The 26,341-nt window shown below is 44.7% G+C and overlaps 2 protein-coding genes across 2 annotated transcripts in view; both read left to right on the top strand.

Moving 5' to 3' along the window:
• LOC135177589 (formin-1-like) overlaps positions 1 to 26,341 on the top strand; it is an 83,576-nt gene that overhangs the window by 56,353 nt on the left and 882 nt on the right. The window lies entirely within an intron of this gene.
• LOC135177581 (formin-like) overlaps positions 1 to 26,341 on the top strand; it is a 129,375-nt gene that overhangs the window by 4,745 nt on the left and 98,289 nt on the right. Inside the window, exon 3 of the mRNA XM_064147772.1 lies at positions 16,125 to 16,186. Within this exon, the coding sequence (XP_064003842.1) occupies positions 16,125 to 16,186 (62 nt within the window). The remainder of the gene's footprint in view (positions 1 to 16,124; positions 16,187 to 26,341) is intronic.

Below are 26,341 nucleotides of genomic sequence, written 5' to 3' on the forward strand. Positions count from 1 at the left end.
AGAGCATTGAGTGGAATTAAACCCCAAGCATTGTAGTACCTTGCTGCAGGAGTTGTACAGGGTAATACTGTATGATTCTCTCAGTTTCTGGTGTATATCCATTTAGCCTTGCATATGAGAAAAAACAAATAGGAGCAGTGAGTCCGCTGATTTGTTTTTTAGTGTTTTGCTTCTTTCTCCCTCTTTTCTCAAATTTCTCTGTCTTACTCTTCCTTTGTTCTTCTTTTGTAAAGTGGGCATGATACTGGAACCTTAAAAGTTGCTGGAAGATCCAGAAAGTTGATTTGTCAGGAATAATATGATTCTGATGTAGAGAAAATGGACTTTACAGTACATCTGTAAATGCCTGGGATATGAGAGTCTATCACTAGGTGATCAGGACTGTTGACAGGGGGCACTCCAGGCTTTCTCTTACTCTTAGGCTGCAGTGACAGGATGAGGGGCAATGGCTTCGAACTAGAGAAGAGCAGATTTAGACTGGGTGTTAGGAACAAGTTGTACACCATGGGGGTCCTGGAACACTGCCACAGGTTGCCCAGAGAGGTAGTTTGGGCCCCATCCCTGGAGATATTCAGGGTGAGGCTCGACAGGGCTCTGGGCAACCTGCTTTAGTGGAGGATGTCCCTGCTGACTGCAGGGGGATTGGTCTAGATGACCTTTGGAGTTCCCTTCCAGCCCAGCCCATTGTATGATTACAGAGGCCATATGCTTGCAGCATTTAATGTTACCCAGATATATGTTTTTCTTCTAGTGATTGGAATCACTAGGTGCTGAAATCTAGAAAGGAAAGGAAACAGGAGTTAACAAAAACTACAGATTCTACTACTGAGGGAGAAAGAAATGAGGTTATGCTTTCCTGAAGTGTGAATAGGAAGGCTGGGCTGGCCTAGAGCCCATGTAAATTGTTAATCTTCTGTTACTGGGATATTTTGGGTGGCAGTGTCATCAGCATATTGATGGTTAGTTTGCTAAGTGAAGTTTTTATCCAGAGCAGATTCTGCAGTTCATTAGTCACTGCAGTGTCTGGCAGGGAGAGGGATTTCAATGAAAACAAACTGGTGGTGATTCAGCTGGGATGAGATGGAAGTGATGCTTTAAAAGGAAACAAACAAGGGCTTCATCTACAGCATATGTTAAAAGTACAGCAGAGCTGGAGGTATACCTGGGTGATGAGCAGGTTTGTGTTTCTCTCAGCTATTCGTGGAGGCTCAGAAAGCAGCTGTGGCAGCAAGGGCACTGCCAGCAGTTGTAAATTGAAAGGATCACTTACATCTGCTTTGCTGAGTACTAGGGTGACACTTTTAAAGGGCTAGCATGGGGATGGATTTCCTCATTCTGCTGCAAGTGAAGAGTGGTTCTGTTCATTAGTAGTGATGATACAGTTTAAACCCCAAACTTTTGTATTCCATACTGATTTTATTGCTGGAGGTAGGGTTTCCGATCTTGTTAAGAACTTGGAAGTGGCAGTACAGCATAATTTCTGAACTCAGGATCTTCTCCCTCACAGTGGTTGGTACCTTCAGAGTATCTGCATACACTCGAATTTCCCCTCGTGCCCCTTCCCATCCAAACTTCCAGTCACCAGTACATTGAGAATTCCTTGGCCACACAGAGGGACAGCCTGAAACTGAGTGGTCCCGGCCACTCTCAGGCTGAATCCCTGTTTCTTACCCTAATGTTTTGTCCTGACAGCTCAGATCAGATGAAGAATTCTTGATCTCAGAAAAGAATTCATCCATGCCACATATCCTTGTGCAGCAAGGATGTTTGTGGTTTTAGTCTTCCTCCACTGATGGTCCATGATTATCTGTGAGATGAAATATGGTGAAGTGACTTGTTTTCACTTCCAGGCAGTGGTTTATGTTAGACTGGATTATGAGGTAAGTTAATTTAGCATAGCTTTATTTCAGGTTTAAACAAGAAGAACTCATCACAGGTGTTAGGTGCACCCTTAGATCATATCTAAGCGTGCATCTATGGCTTAAAAACTTTTGCACCTCTGACAGGGTACAATAATCTGTACAGGTTTTATGAGGTAGAGAGTTTCCCCCCCCTGTTTTAGTGTTGGCAGTACCACTGGAAATGTGGAAGTTGTAATCCTGTAATCTTCCTTAGAATTCTGCAGTCAAGTCTTTGATTTGCTTCCTTCATCACTATGTGCTATGGCAGCTCTGACAGGAAGGTTGGAATACTGAGGGAGAGCATTCCTGCCTTTTTGATCTTTTCTCATGTCCTTACCATCTTTTTCCTCATTGTCCTGCTTGCCTGCTGGAAGCAAGAAATTCAGGCTTATTGTGGCCTATGCAGCAGACATCACAGTGACTCATAGCAGCTTGGAGGAGAAGCTAGCTCCCTCCTGAGGCTTGCAGTCTGGCTCGATGTGTGGGAAACCAACTGCAACAGCAAATGGACAAAACAAGGAACACATGTGTGAGGCTGGCTAGGCCTAGGGGGGTATTAGATGTGCAAGAAGCTGGCGAACAAATGTAACTTTGCAGCCAGTTTTGCTTTGGCCTTTGATGGTGTCTTGTGTAGTCACAGTATAGTTGCCCCCAACACCTGAACCTCAATCTTGAATTAAAAGGATGCTATCATAATATTTTGGCATATGTTGTGTTTTCCTTATCCTCTGTTTCCATTGAACAAGTGACTGTGTTGTCAGCTGGGTAATTAGCAGGAGCTGCCTAGATGATTCTCCAAAGAGACTGGAACTTCTCTAAAGTGTGTCAGTCTAAAGCAGCTGAAGTCCAGGAGGTCTGCAGTGCATTGCACCATTGATGTCCTGGAGAACTAGCAAAAGGATATTTTGATTTGGAGTTGTAGGTTTATTCCTCAGAAATCTTCACTATGTGATCAAAGACATCTCTCTGCATTTTTCTCTGCTCCTGCATGTCTGTTGTGATTTCGCTACAAGTGGCATTTTCCTCTGTAGTTCTTAGAGAGACTAATCCCATTGTTCAAACAAGAAATGTGGTGGAAGGGTAGGAGGTTCAGATGTTACATGTGGTGAAAGTATCTAGCCAGGCAGAGGAGGCAAATTCATGTCTGTACTGAGTGAACTCATCGGTGATACCAGATCACACAGACTCCACATATGGGCTTGTTCAGCCTGGAGAAGAGAACACTCCAGGTGGGACCTTAGAGCTGCTTTCCAATACCTGAAGACATCCTGCAGGAAGGCTGCAGAGGGACTTTTCATCAGGGTGTCTAGAGACAGGACAAGGAGGAATGGTTTGAAGCTGAGGCAGAGCAGGATTAGACTGGAGTTGAGGAAGTTCTTCAGTGTGAGGATGGTGAGACTTTGGAACAGGCTGCCCAGGAAGGCTGTGACTGCCTCCTTTCTGAGGGTGTTGAAGGCCAGGTTGGATGAGGCCTTGAGTAGCTGAGTCTAGCTGAGAGGTGTCCCTGCCCATGGTGGGGAAGTTGGAGCAGATGAGCTCTCAGCTCCCTTCCAGCCTGAGCCATTCCATGATGTAAATGCAGAAAACAAGCAGCTTATATAAGAGAAAGAGAGGCACAATGGTCTGAACCAAGAGGCGAGAGATAAGAACATGGTTTCTTATCTTTCTTTAACATAAACTTCCTTTGTGGCCTTGAACAATTTGTGTTTGTCTGTACAAAGAACATAATGCTTGGTGTTGTTAGTGGCCTGAAAGACGTTGTTGTTGCAGTGGCTGCTAACAGTTGGTTTCAGCTTCAAATGAAAAGGAAACTGACCCTCATTTTTTTTTAGTAATTGCAGTTGTTTGGGTTTCAGTGTGGCATTTGGGGTTTAGTTCTGGGATTCTGTTGTCAGGTTTTTTACAGTGAATTAGATGAAGCAGGACTTCAGCAGGGGGGGTGTTAGTCACTGGTTGAAAACAGAGATACTGTGATTTGATGGTCGCTGCTCAAATTGCTGGGGCCTCAGGATGCAGATGGGCTGCTGAAAGGGTTTGTCAACTGTTTTCCTGCCTTTCTGTGCGGCATGGCAGGTCTGCTTGTCCAGCTTCTGTCAGTGCTTCACATTCTGGCAAATCCAGTGCCTTGGGTTGAGAAGCTGACCTTTTTATTACAAGCCAGGTTGTTGTTGTTGCTGTATTGTGTTCCTCTACAGCAACATGGTGCTTTCTCCCCTTACTTAGACCAACTAAAGCTGTAATTTGCAGGATGTGGGAGGTATTTGGGTATAGTCCTGCTTGGAAATATCTACAGAGGGGGAATGGCCTCCAGTTGCACAATGGGAGGTTTAGGGTGGATATTAGAAGAAAATTCTTCCCTGAAAGGGTTCTCAAACACTGGAACAGGCTGCTCAGGGAGGTGGTTGAATCGCCAGGCCTGTCTGTAGGTGCTGAAGAGGTAGAGATGGAATGGTTGGACTGGATGAGCTTAAAGGTCCGTTGTGAGCAAAATGCTCCTATGATTCTAAACAGTGTTGCATGTGCTGATCAATGCAGCTGGCACTTTGCCAGTTGTCTTGCAGACCTGTCTCCTAAGGTCTACTTTGGAAATACTTTTTAAAACCTTCAAAGAGAAGCAGGCCACAGGAACTTCCTTTGCTTTTCTCTCCCCACTTCAGCTGAAGATGACATTCATACTGTGGCTCTTGAACCAGATTGAAAAAGACTTTTGAGATCATTGAATCCAATCTATCACCTAATGCCTTCTAATTAACTAAACCATGGCGCTAAGTGCCTCATCCAACCTTCTTTTAAACACTTCCATGACAGTGACTCCACCACCTCCCTGGGCAGCCCATTCCAATGCCAATCACTCTTCCCAGTTGCTCTTTCTGCAAATAACTTCTTCCTGAAGTCCAGCCTAAACCTGCCCTGGTGCAGGTTGAGACTGTGTCCTCTTGTTCTGTTGCTGGTTCCCTGGGAGGAGAAGCCAACCCCCACCTGTCTACAGCCTCCTTTCCAGTATTTGTAGAGAGCAACAAGGTCTCCCCTGAGCCTCCAGGCTAAACATCTCTAGCTCCCTCAGCCTCTCCTCGTAGGGCTTGTGCACCTGAGTCTGAGATGTGCTGGATAAGAACAAAATGATAGGCAGCTTTTAATGCTGGAAATGTCTTAGTAAGATGCTTGAGTTCCATTTCCAGCCCTTTTGCTCTTTCTGGAATGTCTTCCAGAAAGCTGGGAGGCCTTTCCAGTTTACCCGTCTGTCAAGTGTGGGCGAGTGTCCTGACAAGTTTGTCAAGGCAAATTCAATTCCTTTAACGTTTATAGGCTATTAGAACCAGGCAGAGATGGACCGTGGTAAAGAATCCTGACTTCCTAAACTTAAATCTGCAAAAAAAACCACCCTTACCAGTATTTTGACTATGCCTAGGGTTGTGTGATAGAATGTTCAAGCCTTCCTAGACACCGAGGGTTAAATTATTACGAGGTGAGGAGGAAGAATATTGAAATAAACTCCCCTGCTTTGTTTCCCTTCTTGGTAGTGTCTGTAGAGATGTTGGAGTTCTAGGAGAGCTGGTGGGTTTGAGTTGGATCCATCTATTGCAGCAAACACTTGACAAGGACATGTTTTCTTGGGATCCTAGCATGGCTTCAGGTTGGAAGAACTCATCTGCTCCATCCTCTCTGCCATGGGCAGGGACACCTCTCAGCTAGACTCAGCTGCTCAAGGCCTCATCCAGCCTGGCCTTCAACACCCCCAGGCAGGAGGCAGCCACAGCCTCCCTGGGCAGCCTGTCACCTGCCTACTGAAGAACTTCTTTCTTGGCTCTCGTCTAATCCTGCTCTGCCTCAGCTTCAAACCGTTTCCCCTTGTGAGGGGTTTGGCAGGCATCGTATGAGAAGCAGCTGAGGGAGCTGAGCTTGGCTAGTCTGGAGAAGGGAAGGCTGAGGGGAGATCTTACTGCCCTCTGCAGCTACCTGAAAGGAGGTAGGAGTGAGGCTGCTGCTGCTCCTCTCTTCTCCCAAGTAACCTATGATAGGATGAGAGGAAATGGGTTGAAATTGTGCCAGGGGAGGTTTAGGCTGGCGTGAGGAAAAACCTCTTTAGTGAGAGAGTGGTGAGGGGGTGGAACAGGAGGTGGTGGTGTCGGCACCCCTGGAGGCGTTGGAGAAGCTGTAGCTGTGTACTTCAGGTCGTGGTTTAGCGGTCATGGCAGTTGGGTTATGGTTGGACTCAGTGAGCTGAAAGGCCTTTTCCAGGCTCGGTGGTTGTGTATTTCTGTAAAAGCCGCTCCTGTCTGCGCGGGTTGGACGAAAAGCCACACCGCTTTCTGCCTCTCGGGGCCGCGGCCTCACCTAGCCCCTGCGAGGGCACAGCAACGGCCGAGGTGCAGCTGGTGCGAGCGGAGCCTTCGCTGCCACCTGGTGGGTGCGGCGGGGAACTACAGGGGGGAAATAACGGAGGAGGCAACAAAAACTGCAGTGAGAAATGTTGAGATTGAGGGTCACCGGGCAGGCAGAGAAGGGTAAGAAACCCTCGGTATTCTGAAAGTTAATGAATCAGTTGAATTAAAGATGAATGATTTCCTTTATGCCGCAGGGTGTGCTGCAGCTCAGGAGAGTGGGACTGCACTCCAGGTTGCCGGCGTTTATTCTTTAATTACTTCCAAATTGTGTTAAGATTGTTTTGCATACTTCTGAATTTATTAAGTAAGGCATTTTGCAGAAGTGAATGTACTGACCAGAAGTGGCTGTGTTAGGTCATTTATCTTCAAAGCTGCTACTTGAAGCTTTGAGATCGTGGCAGAGAAGGTTTCCTAAACTGCTAATGCAAAGTTGGAGGAGTAACTCACTTATTTGAAATGAGTTATGGAGATTTCTGTGGGAAAGGTTTTCATATAAGATTTTAGTCTAAATTATTCAAGGAGGGAAGTGGTTTTTATTACCAAAGAAATAAAGGTAATTGTTGCACAGCACAGTTTGGAACATGGGTAGAATAATACTGTCCAGTTTTGGGCCCTGTGGTTCAAGCAGGACCTCAGGGAACTGCTTGAAAGAGTACAGCTCAGAGCCACCAAGCTGCTGCAGGCAGTGGAACATCTCCTGTGAGAACAGGCTGAGGGAGCTGGGACTTGGAGCAGAGGAGCCTGAGGGCTGCCCTCATTGCTGCTACTAAAGATGTGCAGGGCAGTGTCAGCAGGACGCAGCCAGACTCTGCTCAGGGATGGCCAAGAACAGGACAAGGGACACTGGGGGCAAGCTGGAACAGAGGAGGTGCCACAGGAACAGAAGGGAAAACTTTTTTCTCTGTGAGGGTGTTAGAGCCCTGGAGCAGGCTGCCCAGAGAGGTTGTGGAGTCTCCTTCTCTGGAGACGTGCAAACCCACCTGGATGTGTTCCTGTGTGACATGCCCTGGGTAATCCTGCCCTAGCAAGGGGGCTGGAGTGGATGATCTTTTGAGGTCCCTTCCAACCCCTACCATTCTGCAATTCTGTGTTTACTTGATTTGTGCAACAGTTTCGGAGAGTGGAGTTTGCCATTTTAAATATGATGATCCATGGTATGCAGCATTCCCAAGGTTCTAAGTTTTCAGGTCACCACATGTACCGGTGGATGCTTTGTACCTTTTCCTCTAGGACTGGTGGTGAGCACAGCTTGCTCAGTGTCAGGACAGAGATCTCCATGAGCATGTTCCCTGCTGCTCTGCAGTCAGGGAATTTCTGAGAGGTTATGCTGCTGAGGGCTTTTTGCAAGTTTATTTTCATATATAGTGTTCCTACATGTGGTCTGTGGTTAATGAAGGAATGTCAGTAGGGGATTGTTTTTTTATTTAAATACTTGCTGTTTGGTTTGCTGTAGAGTGCTGACATCCAGGAGCACATCCCTTGAGCAATTCAGAAAGAGCTGATCATTTTTTGGTGAGACAAAATGATAGGAATCGGAGCCGAAAATGCTGACCAAGGTATTTGAAGTAATGTATAAAAAAAAACAGGGAGTATGCCAAGATTCCCTGCCAAATGCATATTTAAAGGCATAAATTCCCTGTGTGAAGCTTCAGTCCAATCTCACTTATGCTTTTGTCTCTAGCTCACCTAAAGCTTTACAAGGAGGGAGCAGCAGGTGGGTGGAACGGTGTTCTGTTGTCCATCTGTGTCTAGTGTCTGGTATTGTTACTGTGAAAGCAGCATTTACTTGTCGATGGAGTAACAAGGGGGAATGCAGAGTCTGCAGCACCCAGCACTGTTTAGGACCAAAAGCTTTACAAAGATTGCAGAAGGCCTGTAACAGAGAGGAGGAGGGTTCAGAATCCTGGCTTACCTCACTTCAGTTGCAGTAGCTGTGAACGCCCAAAAAAGGTCAACAGGGGCAAGCACAGAGTCCTGCACCTGGGCAGCAATAACAGCAGGCAGACTAGAGATCATCCTGCTGGGAAACTGCTCCATAGAGAAAGGCCTTGGAGTGCTGGTGGGCAGCACGTTCTGCATGGACAGCAATGTGCCCTTGTGGTCAAGAGAGCCAACGGCTTCCTGTGGGGCATTAAGAAAAGTGTGGCCAGCAGGACTAGAGGTTCTCCTCTGCTCTGCCGAGACCACACCTGCAATACTGTGTCCAGATCTGGGCTCCCCAGTTCCAGAGAGACAGGAACCTGATGGAGAAGCTCCAACAGACCTGCTAGGATGGTTGAGGGACTTGAGCATCTCTGTTATGAAGAACAACTGAAAGCCCTGAGGCTGCTTAGTCTGGAGAAGAGGAGGCTGAGAGGGGAACTGATCAAGATCTATCGATGTTGTGACAGCTTAGGTATAGGTAGCAAAGGGGTTTGGTGGTATTTTGGATGAAGACTGACAGGTTTCTTTCTGGTGTGATGAAGGTGATGAACCTGTGTACTTCTTATGAATGTGCTGCTTTGGTTTGGTACTGAGTCGATAAAATCTATAATGTGCATGAAGCACTCTAGACTGGATCTTAGGAAGAAATTCTTCAATAGGAGGAGGGTGAGACTCTGGAGTAGGCTGCCCAGGAAGGTTGTGGCTGCCTCCTGCCTGGAAGTGCTGAAGGCCGGGTTGGATGAGGCCTTGAGCAGCTGAGTCTAGTTGAGAGGTGTCCCCGCCCATGGTGGAGAGGTTGAAAGAGATGAGCTCTGAGGTCACTTCAAACCTGAGCCATCCTGTGATGTTATGATAGTCTGAAATCAGAGTCTGCCTTTTTGGCTAAAATATTTGAATAAAAGCTTCCTAATGAGTCTCTAATGTTGAAATATGAACTCCCTAGTGATTTAAACACCCTTTCTGTAGATCAAGAAGTTGTTTCTGAGTCTTCTTTACAAGTGTAACATATTACCTCAGTGTCCCTAAATGAAGAACCTGTCATTATCTGGATTGTTGACGATCATTGTTCATTAAGCACTTTCCTGTTCTCACACTTTTCAAACAATTGCAGTATAGCAGTCTGCTGAGTTAAAACTTTCTAAGGATTAAGATTTGTCTTCTTTTGGGGATGCTATTTTTGTAGTTGGTTTAGGAGCACTGGATGTGCTCATTAGGGTGTCTAGAGACAAGACAAGGAGAAATGGTTTGAAGCTAGGGGAGAGCAGGCTTAGACTAGAGCTGAGGAAGAAGTTCTTCAGTAGGAGGGTGGTGAGACTCTGACAGGCTGCCCAAGGAGGCTGTGGCTGCCTCCTGCCTGGGTGTGTTGAAGGCCAGGTGGGATGAGGCCTTGAGCAGTTGAGTCTATTTGAGAGGTGTCCCTGCCCATGGTGGGGAGGTTGGAGCAGATGAACTCTGAGCTCCCTTCCAATCTGAGCCATTCTGTGGCTCTATAATGCACTGTACTGAGATGCCATGTATGAGATGGTGGTGGTGAGTATTCCATAGGGTTGTTTCACAGGACTTAAAAACAAACCATGCATTACATCCCCCCAAACAAATTAGTCTTTAATTCTACTGTGAAACATCATTTAAATGATGATGCAAGTGGACAACCTTTGGATTTATTTCTTCTAACATGACTTTAAAGCCCTGCCTCTTGCCTTTGAAGTTTCATAATGGGAGTCTGCTTGTATTCGTTACATCTGTGTGAGTAGTTCTTAGGAGATTAGACAGTGTTCAGGCAACTTTGCATTAATTTAATCAACTTACACTGGAGCTTGTTAGGATTTTCCTGCACATTCAGTCAGGGATCTTCATAGAAAGGCTCAGGTTGGAAGGCACACCTTTCATCTAGACTCAGCTGCTCAAGGCCTCATCCATCCTGGCCTTCAACACCCCCAGGGAGAAGGTAGCCACAACCTTCCTGGGCAGCCTATTCCGGAGTTTCACCACTGTTGTACTATTGAAGAGAACCTGCATAGACCCTTCTGCTCTCATACCTGTATGCCCCTAAGGTTCTTCAGTGCATTTATGTCCTCTCTGCTGCAACACGAGGAGAAACTTCTTTACAGTGAGGGTGCCAAAGCCCTGGAGCAGGCTGCCCAAAGAGGTTGTGGAGTCTCCTCTGGAAACTTTCCAGACCCACCTGGATGTGTTCCTGCGTGACCTGCTCTAGGTGATCCTGCTTTGGCAGGGGGGTTGGACTGGGTGACCTCTGCAGTTCCTTTCCAACCTGTAACATTTTGTGCTTGTGTATAAAAGCTGTCAGGCATTTGTCCTTTCTCTCACAGTACGTGGTGCTGTTTTCACAGAGTTGCTGCCTGTGGTTCTGTAACAGATTCCATTTCTGCCTCCTTAGAGCAGTCTGAACGCTTTGTTCAGCTCTTGTCCATCTCGGTTGTTCACCCATTTTTAATTGTTTGTTTTGTTTCTTCAGCTGTTCTGTTGTGCTTCCACAATAACTCTCTTACCCATTTATGTGCCGTGTTTGATGCAGTGACAAGATCCAGGGTTGCTTCTTCTGTGCTGTGCATATTTAGTTAAGGCACAATCTCATTTCCTTCTTGCATCTGTTACTTCATTGTGGATGTCAGTTCCAAACGTTGTAGTACCTTATGATCAAGAAAAAGGGGGTTTGAAATAGATGATCCTTGTGGTCCCTTCCAACTCCGACTCAATCTATGATTATTAAAAGATCCTCCTAGATCCAGATTTCTTTTCCTGATAGCTTTTTAGTCAAAGTTATTTTTGTATAATCCATATGGACAACTTTAAAATCATGAAGCAGATTGATACCAACTCTGGAAGGGAGCTAAGAAAGATTATTATCAGATTTGCACTGTTCAGTGTATAAATATTGGTTGAAAAATCAGATCAAATACTAATTATAGTTACCTTTTGCTGCATTTCTGTGCCTGTATCATAACTCAAGTTATGATGCTGTCTATTATTGGCTGTATCTAAGGATGGCAGAGCAGGACCCACCACATCAGCCTAGCTGATCACTCCTGGGATTTTTTTTTCCTAATCACATTCTAAACCCATGTTGTTGAACAAGAACTTTCATATGTGTATGTTGCTACAAAATTTAACAAGGTAATTGTTAGGAAAAATGTGCAATTAGTTCTTCCCTGCAGGACGTTGTCTGCTTGCAGAAGCTTTAAAGGCAGCAGTGCACATTCATTGAAGAAGAATCTACTTGCAAACTATTAAATATGCAAACAGCTTCTCTGGTTTAGAAAGTTCCTGAATTGCAAATCAGGTTGCTGGAAGTGGACTGGAAAAGTACTACTTAACTTATACAGGCTTTAATTTTTCACAGCAGCTGCTGGTTGTCTACTGAGACAGGTGAACTAAGCTTCTATCTTGTCTCAACAAGGATACCATTTTGTTCCCTAAGAAACCAAGTTACTTTTATTTCACAGTCCCACCACTCTGCAGTGTGAGAGTTCTCAGCTTACCTCTGCAGGGGCCTGTAAATTGGGAACTAATACAGGCTTTGTATTGTGCCCCCATATCTCTGAAAATTAGACATAGGTGATATGGAAAAGTAAGATGGAGCCAGGAGTGAGTCCAGAGGGGGCCACAGAAGTGATCTGAGGGCTGGAGCAACTGTGCTATGAGGACAGGCTGAGGGAGTGGGGGTTGTTCAGCCTGGAGGAGAGAAGGCTCCAGGGGGACCTTAGAGCTGCCTGCCAGTACCCAAAGGGATCCTGCAGGAAGGCTACAGAGGGACTTTTCCTCAGGGTGCCTAGAGACAGGACAAATGAGAATGGTTTGAAGCTGAGGCAGAGCAGGGTTAGACTGCAGCTGAGGAAGAAATTCTAAAGTATGAGGGTGGTGAGACTCTGGAACAGGCTGCCTAAGGAGGCTGTGGCTGCCTCCTGCCTGAGGAGGTGTCCAAGGCTGGAATGGATATTCTAAAATGCACTGCTAGCTACCAGCAGATGTAACAAATGTTTCTATTCGTGCAAGACTTTCTGATGTATATTTGCTGTATCTGACTATCTTAGAGAAAAACATTCTGGTTTCTGAAAGTGTGCTGGAGCTGCAGTGGATTAAAATTAGTGACTGAATGAGTCATCAAGCTGCATAAGTAAAAAGTATCTCTGAATGACCAACAAATTCCCATAATTTGTTACTTTTTCACCCTATGATGGAGTAGTCTCAAAACAAAGGAAAAAGTAGTAAAATAGAAGTGGGAAATGAAAATTAAGTTAGAGCTGCTTGGAGCTGAGTCTGTGCAGTGAATTCTTTGCTTTTCTGCTTGTATGCCTTGTGTAAAGGACCAACAGTTTTTTCTCAGTACTCAGTTGCTTATGGTCATTTTTCAGGATACGAGCACTTGCCATCTGGATTCTATCTGCTTTGTTTCATGAAGCCCTTCAGAGCAATACCTGTATTCTGTGATGTTGTAATCTCCACCCTCATCCTTTTTTGGCCATCTGTGCCACCGTTTCCTGATGTTTAGCCAAACCCTTAAGTAATTCAGCATGGGCTCATTCTGCTTCTGTCACTGGGGATCCCTGAAAAGAGCCTGTCCTTACCTCTTTACACACTCCTTTATAGATCCAGGCTGATCTTCAAGAGGTTCTTCACCATAAGGGTAGTGAGACAGTAGAACAGGTTGCTTAGAGAGGTGGTGGAAGCCCCATCCTTGGAAGGTTTTAAGGCCAAGCTGGATGTGGCTCTGGGCAGCCTTACCTAGTGGAAAGTTTCCCTGCCTGTGGCAGGGGATTGGAATTGCATGATCCTTGAAGTCCCTTCCAGCTCTGGCAATTGTATGATTCTGTGATCTTGTCACCTAAGGTATGCCAGCACATCCCTGGTTTGGGTGCTGTCAGAAGGGATGTGCTTTCTGAGCTTTTCAGGTCTTTCATTATGCTGGGTAATGGAAGGTTGACTGCACAAACATCCTGTTGAACTTGCCTGATCTCCCAAAGAGCCTGCCAGGAAGGCAGTGGCTGTAGGGCATAAGTATGTCAACTACCCCTAGTGCAGAGGTACCTCTGAAGCGCTTTATGAAACAAAGCAGACAAAAATCAGGTGGCAACTGCTCCAATCCAAGACAATCTATGACTCTCTAATTTCAGTTTATTGCACAGGAAACAATGCACTGCAGAACATCATTTTGTGATGCTCTTGCTTTTGTGCACTGGCAATGTTTGAAGTAATGAATTAGGTTTATGAATTCTTATAATCTGGTACTTTCAAAGCATGCTTTTGGGTGATAGGTTGGACTGGATGATCTTGGAGGTCTCTTCCAATCTGCTTGATTCTATGATTCTGTGATAACTAAAGCATAAAAGAGCTGCTACAACACTCTGTCTTCTGCTTTAGAACAGAGGTTAAACAAAGCCACCTCCAGAACTTCTCAGCTCTGAGAAGTAATGAAAGCCATCTGCCAACCTAAATAATTTAAAGTGATGGCATCTTGCTAAATACCTGTCTCAGAATTTACTTCTACTTGCCCCCTTTCTTTAACTTCTTATTCTGTGCTAGGCTTCATCCATGGGAGTTCTTCCATCATTCTCTTGGTGCAAACATTTGTGTCAAGATAAGAAAGCAAGCATCAGAGGTTGGGAATGGGTAGACATGGTAAAAAAATCTGCCTTTAGTGCCAGCAAAGGTCTATATCAGCATATGTGAACTATGACTCTTTAGCCAAATCCCGAAGAATGTTAAGCATGGGGCAGGCCCAGGGAGAAAGTAGATCTTTTGTTAAGAGAGATCTGCAGATCTCTCTCCTTCTGCTGGCTACACTAAGAGCTGATTGTTAGCAGCATTTCCAAAGCCTGTTGTTTGCTTCAGTTACCATGTGACCTTAAAGAGCATAACATCAAGTCAGGATGTTGGTCAGGTTCATGCCCTGCAAAGTGAGGGATTGCTTAACCAGCTGAGGTGCCAGAGGGGTCACAGCTGTTTATGAGGACATGAGGCTGCTGCTTTTTTTAAGTCCTGTCTAGGAAAATCTGAAGCCCTTGACACAGGAAGGGCATGGATGTGAGGGAGAGGGTCCAGAGGAGGGACATGGACATGCTTAATGGGCTGGGACACCTCGGCTGTGAGGATAGGCTGAAGGAGGTGAGGCTGAAAAGAGGGCTCCAGGCAGATCTAATAGCAGCCTGCCAGTTCCTGAAGAAGGCTACAAGAAGGCTGCAGAGGGACTGTTTGCAAAGACCTGCAGTGACAAGACTAGGGCAATGGTTTGAAATGAGAGCAGAGTAGATTGAGATTGGATGTGAGGTACAAGTTCTGTGCTATTAAGGTGCTGCAACACTCCCAGGTTGCCCAGGGAGCTGGTTGAGGCCCCATCCCTGGAGATAATTTACAGCAAGGCTGATCAAGGCTGTGAGCAACCTGATCTAGTTGACAATGTCCTTGGTGACTGCAGAGGGGGTTGGACTGGATGAGCTTTGGAGGTCCCTTCCAACCCAAACCATTCTAGGATTCTAATTTGAAGAAGTCAACAGAACTAAGAGCAGAAAATCTAGAAGTTCATAGTCCTAACCAGTTGGGATTCCAGCAGAACAGTCCTGCAGTCTTCCCTTGCTGGAATGTTCTAAGTAAAGGCTCATCAAAGAGACTGTAGGGGTTAGATGCCATTCCTAGTTGGAATCACCGAAGGTATGCCCTGGGAAATATCAGGAAATATCATTTTGATTTTCTGTATTGAAACAGGTGCTTGTATATAGGTAGCTTCAGCTGCAGCTGAAAAGAATAGCTTTGTATTCCAATCTTCCACCAGCCAAAAAAGCCCCCAAACCAAACTAAAAAGCAGCTAAGCACTGTAAAAGTTTGCTGATCTGGTCCTTTGGTTCATGCTTTGATGTTAATCTGAGGTTTTAGCAGCTCTACTCTTCCGGGTCCTATACAGACCCCTTAATGTTAGAGAACACAGACAGTGACATGTAAAAGCTTGGGACTGTTTCTGTTTTTGTTTAAATTAGGATTTGATTTTTTTTTTTCATACCCTTATGGATTAATTTTAGTTTAGAAAGTAGGGATTTGATAATCTAAGAGTGAACTCCAGCTGCCTGTTTAGGTTTGCTGTAGCTTCTGGGCCAATGTCTTAAACCATTACACAGCTGTAAAGGAAAAGGTCTTGGGCTTCTTTGTAGGCGTGGTATGGATTGAGGGAAACCCATGTTCTAGGAGTCCACGTGGTAAAGCTATACCTTAACATTACAGCCATCATGAAACCTATGGAATCAATGTCCAGCCTCCTCCTTTGGTCACTGCTCGTTTACATTTCCCTGACTTCCAAGTTTCATGCTTTTAATTCTGTTGCAACTTTGGATTTTGTCATGTTCTTGATGAATGGAGGAGCCGTGCGGCATCCTGTGAAGGCACTGAACCTCTGTAATTAATCTTCATCTGGCAGAATGAAGACAACTCTTTTGTCTCTCTTGCCATTGGGTACCTTTCCAGGTCTCCACCTGTATTTGTGGTCGCTCTTTTCTCCAGCTGGCCTGCGTGCAGTGATTGCTTACAGTTTGTCTCAACTTAAGTTCAAGTTAAATCGTTGTATTGACGCATGTGGGTTTAGATTTCTGGTGAGCGTGTGTGTGTGTGTGTATGTTGGAATGTCCCAGCAGCTCTACCTTCATCCGCAGAGCTAAGCAAAACTCAGGTTTACTTTTGTGTCCATCTGATGTCTTTCCTCTGTTTTCCCTCTCAGTGTGGAAGGTCTCTTGCCTTTAGCTTCTGCTCTCAGAGGAAAAGCTGCTCGAGTAGTCTTGTAACTGTGCTCAGATTTTCTTTTGCATCTCATTGTCCAACAAGATCTCTTACACCTGTGTTCTGAAGCGTGCTCTGCTGGGGATGACACATTCTGTTCTGAATCTAATGCCATGTACTTCTTGTCTTGTTTCAGAGTACCAAGCTGCCATCTTGCATCTGAAGAGGGAACACAAAGAAGAAATTGAGACATTAAAGGTAAACTTCTGGAATCTTTTTTTGTCTTTCTTTCACTGACTCTGGAGCAGTTAAAACATTGAATTAATGCAAAGTTTAAAAGTACTTTCCAGCAAATGTTAAGAATTTGTTTGTTTCTAGGAGTGATTTGCAGCTAGCTGCCAGCTCAGGATAAAGGTAGCTGTGGTCCATACATGCACCTGGGCTGGGGCAGTGCCAATTCTATGCACTTCAGTATGATGGCAAAAACATAGAATCACAGAATTGTCAGCATTGGTAGGGACCTCAAGGATCATCCAGTTCCAACTCCTCTGCCATGGGCAGAGACACCTTACACTAGATCAGGTTGTCCAGGGATACATCCACCCTGGCTTTAAAAACTTGCAGGCATTTGGCTTCTACCCTCTGTACCACCCTCATAATGACAAATTCTTCCTAAAGTCTAATCTAAATCTCCCCTCCTCTGGCTTGGATCCATTCCTCCCAGTCCTATCACTATCTGACATCCTAAAAAGTCTCTCCCCAGTTTTCTTGTAGCTCCCTTCAGATACTGAGAGGCTACAATAAGGTCTCCTCAGAGCCTTCTCTTCTCCACACTGAGCAACCCCAACTCTTCTGCAGCCCTCCGATCATCCTTGTGGCCCTTCTCTGGACACATCCCAGCACCTACAGATCTTGTCAGGGACATGAGTAGTGGCATCAAGAGTACCCTCAGCAAGTTTGCCACCAACACCAGGCTATGTGTTGCATTGGACTCACCTGAGGGAAGGCATCCATCCATTGTCTCTTCCTTGTTGCTTCTACTTACCACTGCCTCCATGCCCCTTCCTTAACAGCAGCCTGCTTGATTATTGGGCCTCCGCCCAACCTAGTGTAAGGCCTCAGGTTCATGAAAGATGAACAAAGACTAAATGACTGTAAAATGTTGCCCTGGTGCCTGGTTTCCTGCAGTTAGTGTTTTAAGGCTTCCCTGAAATAGACTCTGCATCCAGCTTATGGTGTCCAGTACTGATGAATAAATGAAAGCATCGCGTGCTTCTGTGACTTCTGAGGGCTGGGCCAGCAGAGCAGTGCTCCTGGCTTCTTTCTGGATAACCCTAACAATGGATTCCTTGTCCTATAATCTGACCCTTTGTTGATGCATCCTTTTTCTATGTGCAGTTGTTTTGGAGCTCTTAAGTTCTCTGGAACGCATAGAACATCATGTGAAAATTTCTATGTAGTGCCAGATTAATGACTAAAAAGCATTTAGGCTGGAAATGCTGAATTCCTACCCTCCTAATTTGTCCAAAGAAGGTTGACACTTCAGTTATTCATTTTGTCAAGCATGTCAAATGTTTCAATAGCATGTTGCATATTTTTTTCTGAGAGTCAGGTGCTGCTACCTGGTCTTGGTGCTTTTAGAAATCATCAATTGTTAGTTCTACTTCGAAATTTTAGTAGTTGTCTGAATGAAAAGGTGTAAAAAATGTCTGGCTCCACAACAGAGTTCAGAGGGTTGTGATTGGTGGCAGAGTCAAGTTGGAGGCCTGTGGCCAATTGTGTTCCCCAGGGATCAGTACTGGGTCCACCTCTGTTCAATGTCTTTATTAATGACCTACATGAGAGGATTTAGTAGACCCTTAGCAAGTTTGCTGATACAAAACTGGTAGCATGGCTGACAGCCCATTAGGCTGTGCTGACATCCAAGGAGATCTGGACAGGCTGAGTGCTGGATGAAGGCCAACCACATGAAGTTCAGTAAGGAAAAGTTCAGGTCCTGCATCTGGGGAGGAATAACAACAGGCACCAGTACAGATTGGGAGTTCCCCTGCTGGAAAGCTGGTGGACAGTGAGCTTTGTGTGGACAGCAAAGTACCCTTGTGGCCAAGAGAGCCAATGGCATCCAGAGGGGTCCTGAAGCAAGCTGCCTGGAGAGATTGTGGAATCTCCTTCTCTGGAGACTTTCCTGATGCATCCACCTGGATGCATTCCTGTGCAGACTACCCTGGGCAATCCTGCTTTGGCAGGGAGATTGGTCTGGATGATCTCTGCAGATCCCTTCCAATCTCTAGCATTCTGTGATTTAAAACTTCTTCCCCTCATTTTATAGCCTGTCTTCATTAAGAGGCTCTTTCCCAGGTCCTCAGTGTTCAAACATACTTAAAAAAACAGATGAAAAAATCTATGTGTCTCTGTTGTTATCCCTTCTTATTTTGTCTTTAACTTCAAAAGATTTTTTTCCTGGGTGTTGCAGTTCATTTAAAAATCATTGCCTTCCCCTGGAAGAGTTTCCATGTGTAATATTTAAAGATGAAAGGAAAGGGACATGAGTTTCATTCAGTCTTGATGTCACCAGTGTTTGCGCTGCTGAAAATGGAATGCATTAGTAGAAGGCCAAGCGTTGTCTGTGCAGTCTCTTTCTTGTGGCTTTCATGATTTGAAGGAAAGGAAAGATATGTCTCAAGATTAAAAAATACCAATTCCTACACCCTGCTGTATCTATGGAACTTCACAGCATAAATTTTCATGTGTAAATATATATGGAAGTAAAATTGTGCCATGACTTAGTATAATAACTTGTGGCATTTTATTCTTTAAAGGTATAACCAAACTATATAGAATACGAGAATGGTCTAAGTTGGAAGGGGTCTCCAAAGCTCATCCAATTCAGCACCCCTGCACTCAGCCCAGAGTCCTGTCAAGCCCCAGGGATGGGGCCTCAACTACCTCTCTAGGCACCCTGTTGCAGTGTTCCAGCACCTTCATGGTGCAGAACTTGTTCCTTACATCCAATCTCAGTATGTGTAGTAGAAATACAAACTTAGATTTTCCCCCGTTGCCTTTAACTGCCCATTCTTGTTCCTGTGTTCAAAACATATCTTGGATTTTTTTACCTATTAACAAAACCCTGCATGATAGATTTTTTAAGACAAGGTTTTTCCGTTCTCCGTATTGGCCTCATTTCTTTCCCTGCTTCTGCCACTAGATGTCAGCTGAGGCTTTCAGAAGGTCCCAGAGCACATCGCAGGTTCTCTGGCTGTGTGCAAGTTCCATGCTTCTACATTGTGGAAGAAAGTCTGATGGTAGCATGCTGCCTTCTCTTTGTGCACCTGCCACAGCCTTAGTTTGAGGTTGTAGCTTATGTAAGTAGACTTGAAGTTACAGAACCATAGAATGTGAGGGTCAGAAAGGACCTCCAGAGATCATCCAGTCGAACCCCACTGCCAGAGCAGGATCACCCAGGACAGGTCACACAGGAACACATCCAGACAGAGATCTGTTGGAGAATCCAACAGATGCTGTGGGGATGATGAAGGGACTTGAACTTCTCTGCTGTGGAGAAAGAGTCAAAGCCCTGCGGCTATGTAGCCTGGAGAAGAGAAGGCTGAGAGGGGATCTGATCAAGGTCTGTCAACATCTAAGAGAGGTGGGTATCAAGATGAAAGTGCCAGGCTCTCTTTGGTGGTGCTCAGTGACAGGACAAGGAGCAAGAAGTACAAGCTGGAACACACAAGTTCCCACCTCAGCTCAAGCCAACACTTCTATATAGTGTGGCTGCCAGAGCCCTGGAGCAGGCTACCCAGAGAGGTTGTGGAGTCTCCTTCCCTGGAGACTTTCCAAACCCACCTGGATGCATTCCTGTGTGACCTGTCCTAGGTGATCCTGCTTTGGCAGGGGGATTGGACTAGAAGATCTCTGGAGGTCCTTTCCAACATTTTCTACTACTCTGTGATCATATGTAGAGCAGTAGAGATTGAAGACCAGTGCCTCAAAGTGACACAAAAACAAGTGTGAAAAATATGGAAGAAAGAAGGATATGAAAGGGAAAGGCACAGCAGCAGCTGAAGTTGTCAGAGGAAATCAGAATGATTAATATTTATTTTGTAATGAGATCACAAAAGCAAACAAGCATCTTCTGAGTTACTGAGTGAAATACTAGATCTTTGCCTATGTGTCAGGCTGCCTTTACTCCCCCTTCACAAGTGCTTCCCTGGCCCTTTGTCTTTGCCCATTCCCATTGATTTTTCCCTCACAGCCAGTGCCAGTGCTTCCGTTACTCTTTCATTTTCACCTGAGCACAATAAAGCTTCTCTCTGCTACATTGGGAGATTTGTGGTTTGGCTGTGGGAGGCACTGGTGAAGTGTTGAAAGCTGCTGTGTGCCAGAATGCTTATCAAAAAACCCCTCCATGATAGCAGAGGGTGACCGAACTTTTATTTTGACAACTTAAAATGTCCTTTATTTATATATGAAAGTGAAATTTCAGTTTCACAGAGAAGAAATTAGATATTTAAGATCAAAAGATTTAAAAATAGTTGAGTTAGTCTATTTTTTTTCGCCAAAAAATGGCAGATTTAACAGATTTAATCAATGGATTTTGACCTGGCTGCTCTTAGTTTTGTGTCTCACGGGCCCTTAGTGACAGAACAAGAGGGAACAGCCTCAAGCAGCACATTGGGAAGAATTTTTTCACAGCAATAGTGGTCAGGCACTGGAACAGGCTGCCCAAGAAGGCAATGGAGTCCCCATCCCTGGAAGTGTTTGAAGGTCATTCAGATGTGGTGCTTGGGGATGTGGTTTAGAGGTGAGCTTTGTAGAGTAGGGTTGATGGTTGGATTTGATGGTCATGGGGGTGTCTTTTCCAACCTGAATGATTCAGTGATTCTGTGACTCCACAGCTTGCCAGAAGTTACTCTGCTTTCAAAGCTACCATTTAAATCTGGGGGGCAGTGCCAAATAGCGCTGAAAACTTTGCTATCCTGCAGTGCTTCTCCACTTGTTAAACGTTGTGTTGTTAATGTGCTGATGCCTGGTAGGAACATTTTGCTTCAGGATGCTGATATTTTAGTTGTAACCTTTATAAGATGAAATGCATCCCTAAGGTGGTTAGCTGCTGTCAGTGTTTTTTGCTGAATTTTCATCGTCCCAGAGTACAGACATGGAAGAAAATCTGTGTCCTTGCGTGCTTCTGTATGCTGGGGTGGAGTTGCAGCTCAAAGAGCAGCCAAGGTCAGCAAGGGTTTATTAGTCAGGCCTGTCTAATGAGCTGCTCAGGCTTTGCAGCATTGCCATGTGGTGCTGCTGCTGAAGGTCTCCCAGCTTGTGGTTAATTATTAATACTGCTCTGCCTAACTTGAACATTTGCAGTCTTTTGTACCTAGCTGCTAAACATCTCACCACAGTAGGTGTACTCTCTATCTTTAGGAACCTTCGTCATGGCTGCTTTGCCCTCATGAAGGAATTCTCCCTGTTCAGTGCACTGCAAGAGAATAAGTTGTAAAGACATAAAACATAGGAGAAAGAAGCCAATGAAATCCTGTGAAATTGTATTAAATTAGCAATTTTGGAGCTCCCAAGGTTCCCGGGCAGTGCAAGATTGCCTTTAAAGCAGAAAAATCCCAACAGGAGAAAAATCTCCCTGTAATGAAAAAAATCCTGGAAGTGTTAGAGAAGGTGCAGTAGCAGTCTAGGGAATGATAGTAAAGGACAAGAACAATGAACAGTAGCATTCTACAGGCTGCACACAAGCACGCAAAGCTAGCAAGAAGCACTCTGATCTTGTTTGGAACCACACATTGGCAACTGCATCTTCATTCAGAAGGGAATCTTGGAATTACTCTTCATGGCCTGTGAAGATATTCCTCAGATCAGTGCTTGATTATGTTTTAAAACCCTGAACTTTATGTCTCTATTGCCTCTATTCATGTTATGCTCTATAATCAAATTAGTGATGAGGTTTGAAGTATCTCTTCTGTGCCCTGATCATAAACTCACAGCATGCCTTAGGTTGGAAGGGAGCTCAGAGTTCATCTCCTCCAAGCTCCCAACCATGGGCAGGGACAGCTCACAACTAAACTCAGCTCAACAGTTCAACACCCCCAAGCAGGAGGCAGCTACAGCCTCCCTGGGCAGCCCGTTCCAGAGTCTCACCACCCTCACACTGAAGAATTTCTTCTTAACTCCAGTCTAAATCTGCTCTGCCTCAGCTTCAAACCATACGCCCTTGTCCTGTCTCTAGACAGCTCTCCCCAAAACATAAATCCTAGGCTGAGTGCATTTTGTTCAAGATTTGACTTTATCTTTAGTGGTCTGTGCATAATACCCTTCCTTGTTTATTAATCAAAATGTGATCTGATTATAGGTAGTTTTATTGTGGATTTTCCAGTGTTACAGGTTTTAATTTGCAAGGCTGTTTCACCTACTCCTCTAAATTGCATTTTACAGGAGGTATTTGGTAGGTGTGTGTAGTTGGGCACAGAAATGTAAATTTTATCAATTCATTGTGATGCCTATGTTCGTATCACAGTTAGTTGTTAACTTACCTTGCAACTTGGATTCCAGAATATCAAAGTATAGTCACTTTGAAAACAAGGTGGATCCTTTGGATTGTATCCAAGGGCTAGTGGTCAACAGCTCCATGTTCAGATGGAGATGGGTGACAAGTGATGTCCCTCAAGGGTTTGTACTGTGTTTACTGCCGTTCGGTATCTTCATCAGTGATATCATCAGTGAGATTGGAGCACTGTCAGCAAGTCTGCAGGTGACACCAAGCTGAGTGGTGCTGTTGATAAGTCTGAAGGTACAGGATGGGTGCCATCAAAGACACCTGGACAAACTGGAGAGCTGGAAGGAGAATCTCATGAAGTTCAGTAAGGCAAAGTGCAAGGTCCTGCACCTAGACCAGCATAGGTTTGCTTAGACAAAAATTCAGTTCTCACAGGAAGAAAACCTGCACTTTCTAGGAGCGTGGAGGTACTTTATTGTCAGAACAGACTCACAGCACTATTTGCTGAGTATTTCCTTTGCAAAGTAGAAGTCATTGTTACCTGTTAGCCTGCTACAGGTACTTCACTTTATCTTGACTTGCTGTTTCCCCTCTGCTGTGCTTTTTCCTTTCAACCAAATCATTGGTTGCCACTGGCCAGAATGTGATCTATATAATTTATACTTCCCTATACAGTTACACAGCTTTGCTTTAATGCCTTTATCTTGGCTTCTGGTTGCCAGAAAATTAGTTCTTGATCCTGTGAAGCAGCATGGAGAGTGAACTCTCTTTTTCTCCTCACTGCCTCCCCAAAAGAAAAGAGAAAGAAAAGGAGGTTGCATTACAATTCTGCCAGCATCAACCACACTAATAAAATCAAATTCAGTGTTGTTTTACGACTTGGAATTTATGTGACTGCACAGGATCAAAGGGTTTGTATCCCACTGGACTGCAAGGTCCATAGTTCATGGCAAAAAAAAACCTCATCAAAAAGAACATTTTAGTAGTAAGGCTTTTCATTTTAATCTGCCAGGGCAATAAAAAAGCTGTTAGGTGTCCAAAAACATTCTCCCAAGATCAGAGACAACTTGCTCTCTACTACAGTCACTTTTCTTATTGGATCCATACTGCCTCTGTATTTTTTTGTCACTGAAACTTCATCTTCAAATTGTTTTCAGACATTTTTTTTTCAGTTTTCATATTTTACATGCCAAATAATTGCATTTATCAGGAAAAGTAATGATGATCTAATTTCCCTGGCACTTCTTCTTTGAAGGAAATGGTCGGCAAAAGAAGTGATTTAACCAAAACAATTTTAAAGAGTGGTCTGTATTTCTATTTATTTTATTTTCAAATAAAATCTGCAGTGTTAGTTGCTTATGGTCTTAGCTCAGCAGAATCACAGAATGGTAGGGGTTGGAAGGGACCTCCAGGGAACATCCAGTCTAATCTCCCTGCCAGGGCAGGTCACACAGGAACACATCCAGGTGAGTTTGGCACGTCTCCAGAGAAGGAGATTCCACAATCTCTCTGGGCAGCCTGCTCCAGGGCTCTGGCTCCCTCACAGGGAAAAAGTTTTCCCTTCTGTTCTCATGGCACCTCCTCTGCTCCAGCTTGCTCCCAGTGCCCCTTGCCCTGTCATTGGGCATCCCTGAGCAGAGCCTGGTGCAGTGTCATTTCTGAGCTTGGTGAGGAGTTGTGCGCAATGAATCATTTGTATTCATTGATGTGTTGCATGCTGAGTTGCCTCATTTCATCCTGCAGAATTTAAATGTTTAACAGAGTTTAACAATATGTAGAAACTTTACCAAGTAAATTATCAGTCCATGAAAGTATCACTTGGCCTTGAAATTTACAGGCAGGTCTCAACTGGCAACCCTCTTTGTTTTGTTTTTTTTAATAAACTTCTTCCTTACATTGGCTAGCTTACATTTAGGAAGAATCAACACAGTCACATAAGGTCCAAGTAGAGTTTTGGTCCCTCTGGTAAATCTGCATGATCAGTAAGGCTGCATTAGATCACAGAATGCTAGAATGGTTTGGGTTGGAAGGGACCTCCAAAGGTCATCCAGTCCAACCCCCTGCAGTTAGCAGGGACATCCTCCACTAGAGCAGGTTGCTCACAGCCTTGTCCAGCCTCACCTTGAATATCTCCAATGATGGTGCCTTAAATACCTCCAGCACCCTTATGGAGCAGAACTTGTTCCTCACATCCAATCTCAATCTGCTCCGCTCTCGTTTCAGACCATTTTCCCTTGTCCTGTCCATGCAGGCCTTTGCAAACAGTCCCTCTGCAGCCTGCTTGTAGCCCCTTTCAGGTACTGGCAGGCAGCTTTGAGATCCCCCATGGAGCCTTCTCTTCTCCAGGCTGCACTCTCCCAGCTCCCTCAACCTGTCCTTGTAGCAGAGGTGTTCCAGCCCCCTGATCATTTTTGTGGCTCTCCTCTGGACCTGCTCCAGCTGTTTGCTGTCTCTCTTATGGTGAGGGCACCAGAACTGGATGCAGCACTCCAGGTGAGGTCTTAGGAGAGCAGAGCTGAGGGACACAACTGCACCTCTCATTCTGCTGGTCACATTGCTTTTCATACAGCTCAGGACATGGTTGGCCTGTGGGCTGTCAGTAACCCTTGCCAGCTCATGTTGAGTTTGTCATCAGCTGACACTTCAAATCCCTCTCCTCCAGACTCATCTCCAGCCACTCTTCACTCAGCCTGGACTTGTGCTTGAAGCTGCCCATATAGGTGGTTGAGACCCCAATCTTGGGTACATTTAAAGGTCATTTAGATGTTGTGCTTGAGGATAGGGTTTAGGGGTGGACTTTGTAGAGTAGGATCATCCCATCCCAAGAGTCTTTTCCAACCTGAATGTTTTTGTGGTTCTGCAGTTCATCTCAATAATTTAACATGTAAATAGAATAGCTGTAAAAAATGAACGACTGGAACTGAGCTGTTGTGAGCTAGGTATTTTATAGTGAAATTCTCCAAGTGGCTTAATTTGTGCAACCTAGAATGGTTGGGTATTAGTAACAAGGGAGGGCTGAGGGCAGGACAGAGGAAACAAAACCTGAGTGAATGTAGTTCTAAACCCATGGCACTAGGCTGAGGGAAGCAAACTGAAAGGCAATCTGGAAATCACTCTGTGAGAAATATGGAAAAGGGGACAGAACATTTAGGGAGAATTGAAGGTCCACAAACAACTGGAAAGAGGAAATCCTGAATCTTAGGAGTCCCTAGGACTGTGTGCAGTCCATACTGCAAGGGATGGTTTGTATCTTGTATGGAATAGTTAATTGAAATACATTGCCCTTTTCAGAAGACAGTTAGAGAGCCCTTCTGTCACAGATCTTCTCTGTGTGGCTGTTCATCCTCTTCCCATAGTAACAGAAATGGGGGGATAGGGTTTTCCTTTATACCTACATGTTCACTGAAAGCTTAGCTTTTGAGCAAGCTGATTCCTTTCTTGCTTCCACGATATCCTGTTGTCAGCAGACTTACTTAAGAAATTCCAGTTGTTGCTTAACTTTTTTAAAATTTGGTGTACATTAAAAATCAAACAAACAAACAAATACATCAAAAAAAAAAAAAAAACAACCAACCAAAAAACCCAAAAATCCAGACCAAAACAGCAGACAAACAAAAGCCCCAAATGCAAACCCCAACAAAGCAACCTTTCCTTTTTTCCTTTTATAGAGCCACTGCACTCAATCCGTATAAATGCATTGGCCAAAAGATTTCAGAGCTTTTGGCAGGCACTTCTTGTTGGCTTTGCAATTGGCTGTTGTTGATTTTGGGTCCTGGAAAAGATAAAGAAGGAAGAGAGATGACAGAAAGCTATATATATATATAAAGAACCAAGCTGAGGACTGGGATTTAATTTAGGAGAAGGATAATTTTGTAGCAATAAAAGTGCAGGTTGATGAGAACCCTTCA

Source organism: Pogoniulus pusillus, chromosome 1, assembly GCF_015220805.1.
Source record: "Pogoniulus pusillus isolate bPogPus1 chromosome 1, bPogPus1.pri, whole genome shotgun sequence".
Taxonomy (NCBI): domain Eukaryota; kingdom Metazoa; phylum Chordata; class Aves; order Piciformes; family Lybiidae; genus Pogoniulus; species Pogoniulus pusillus.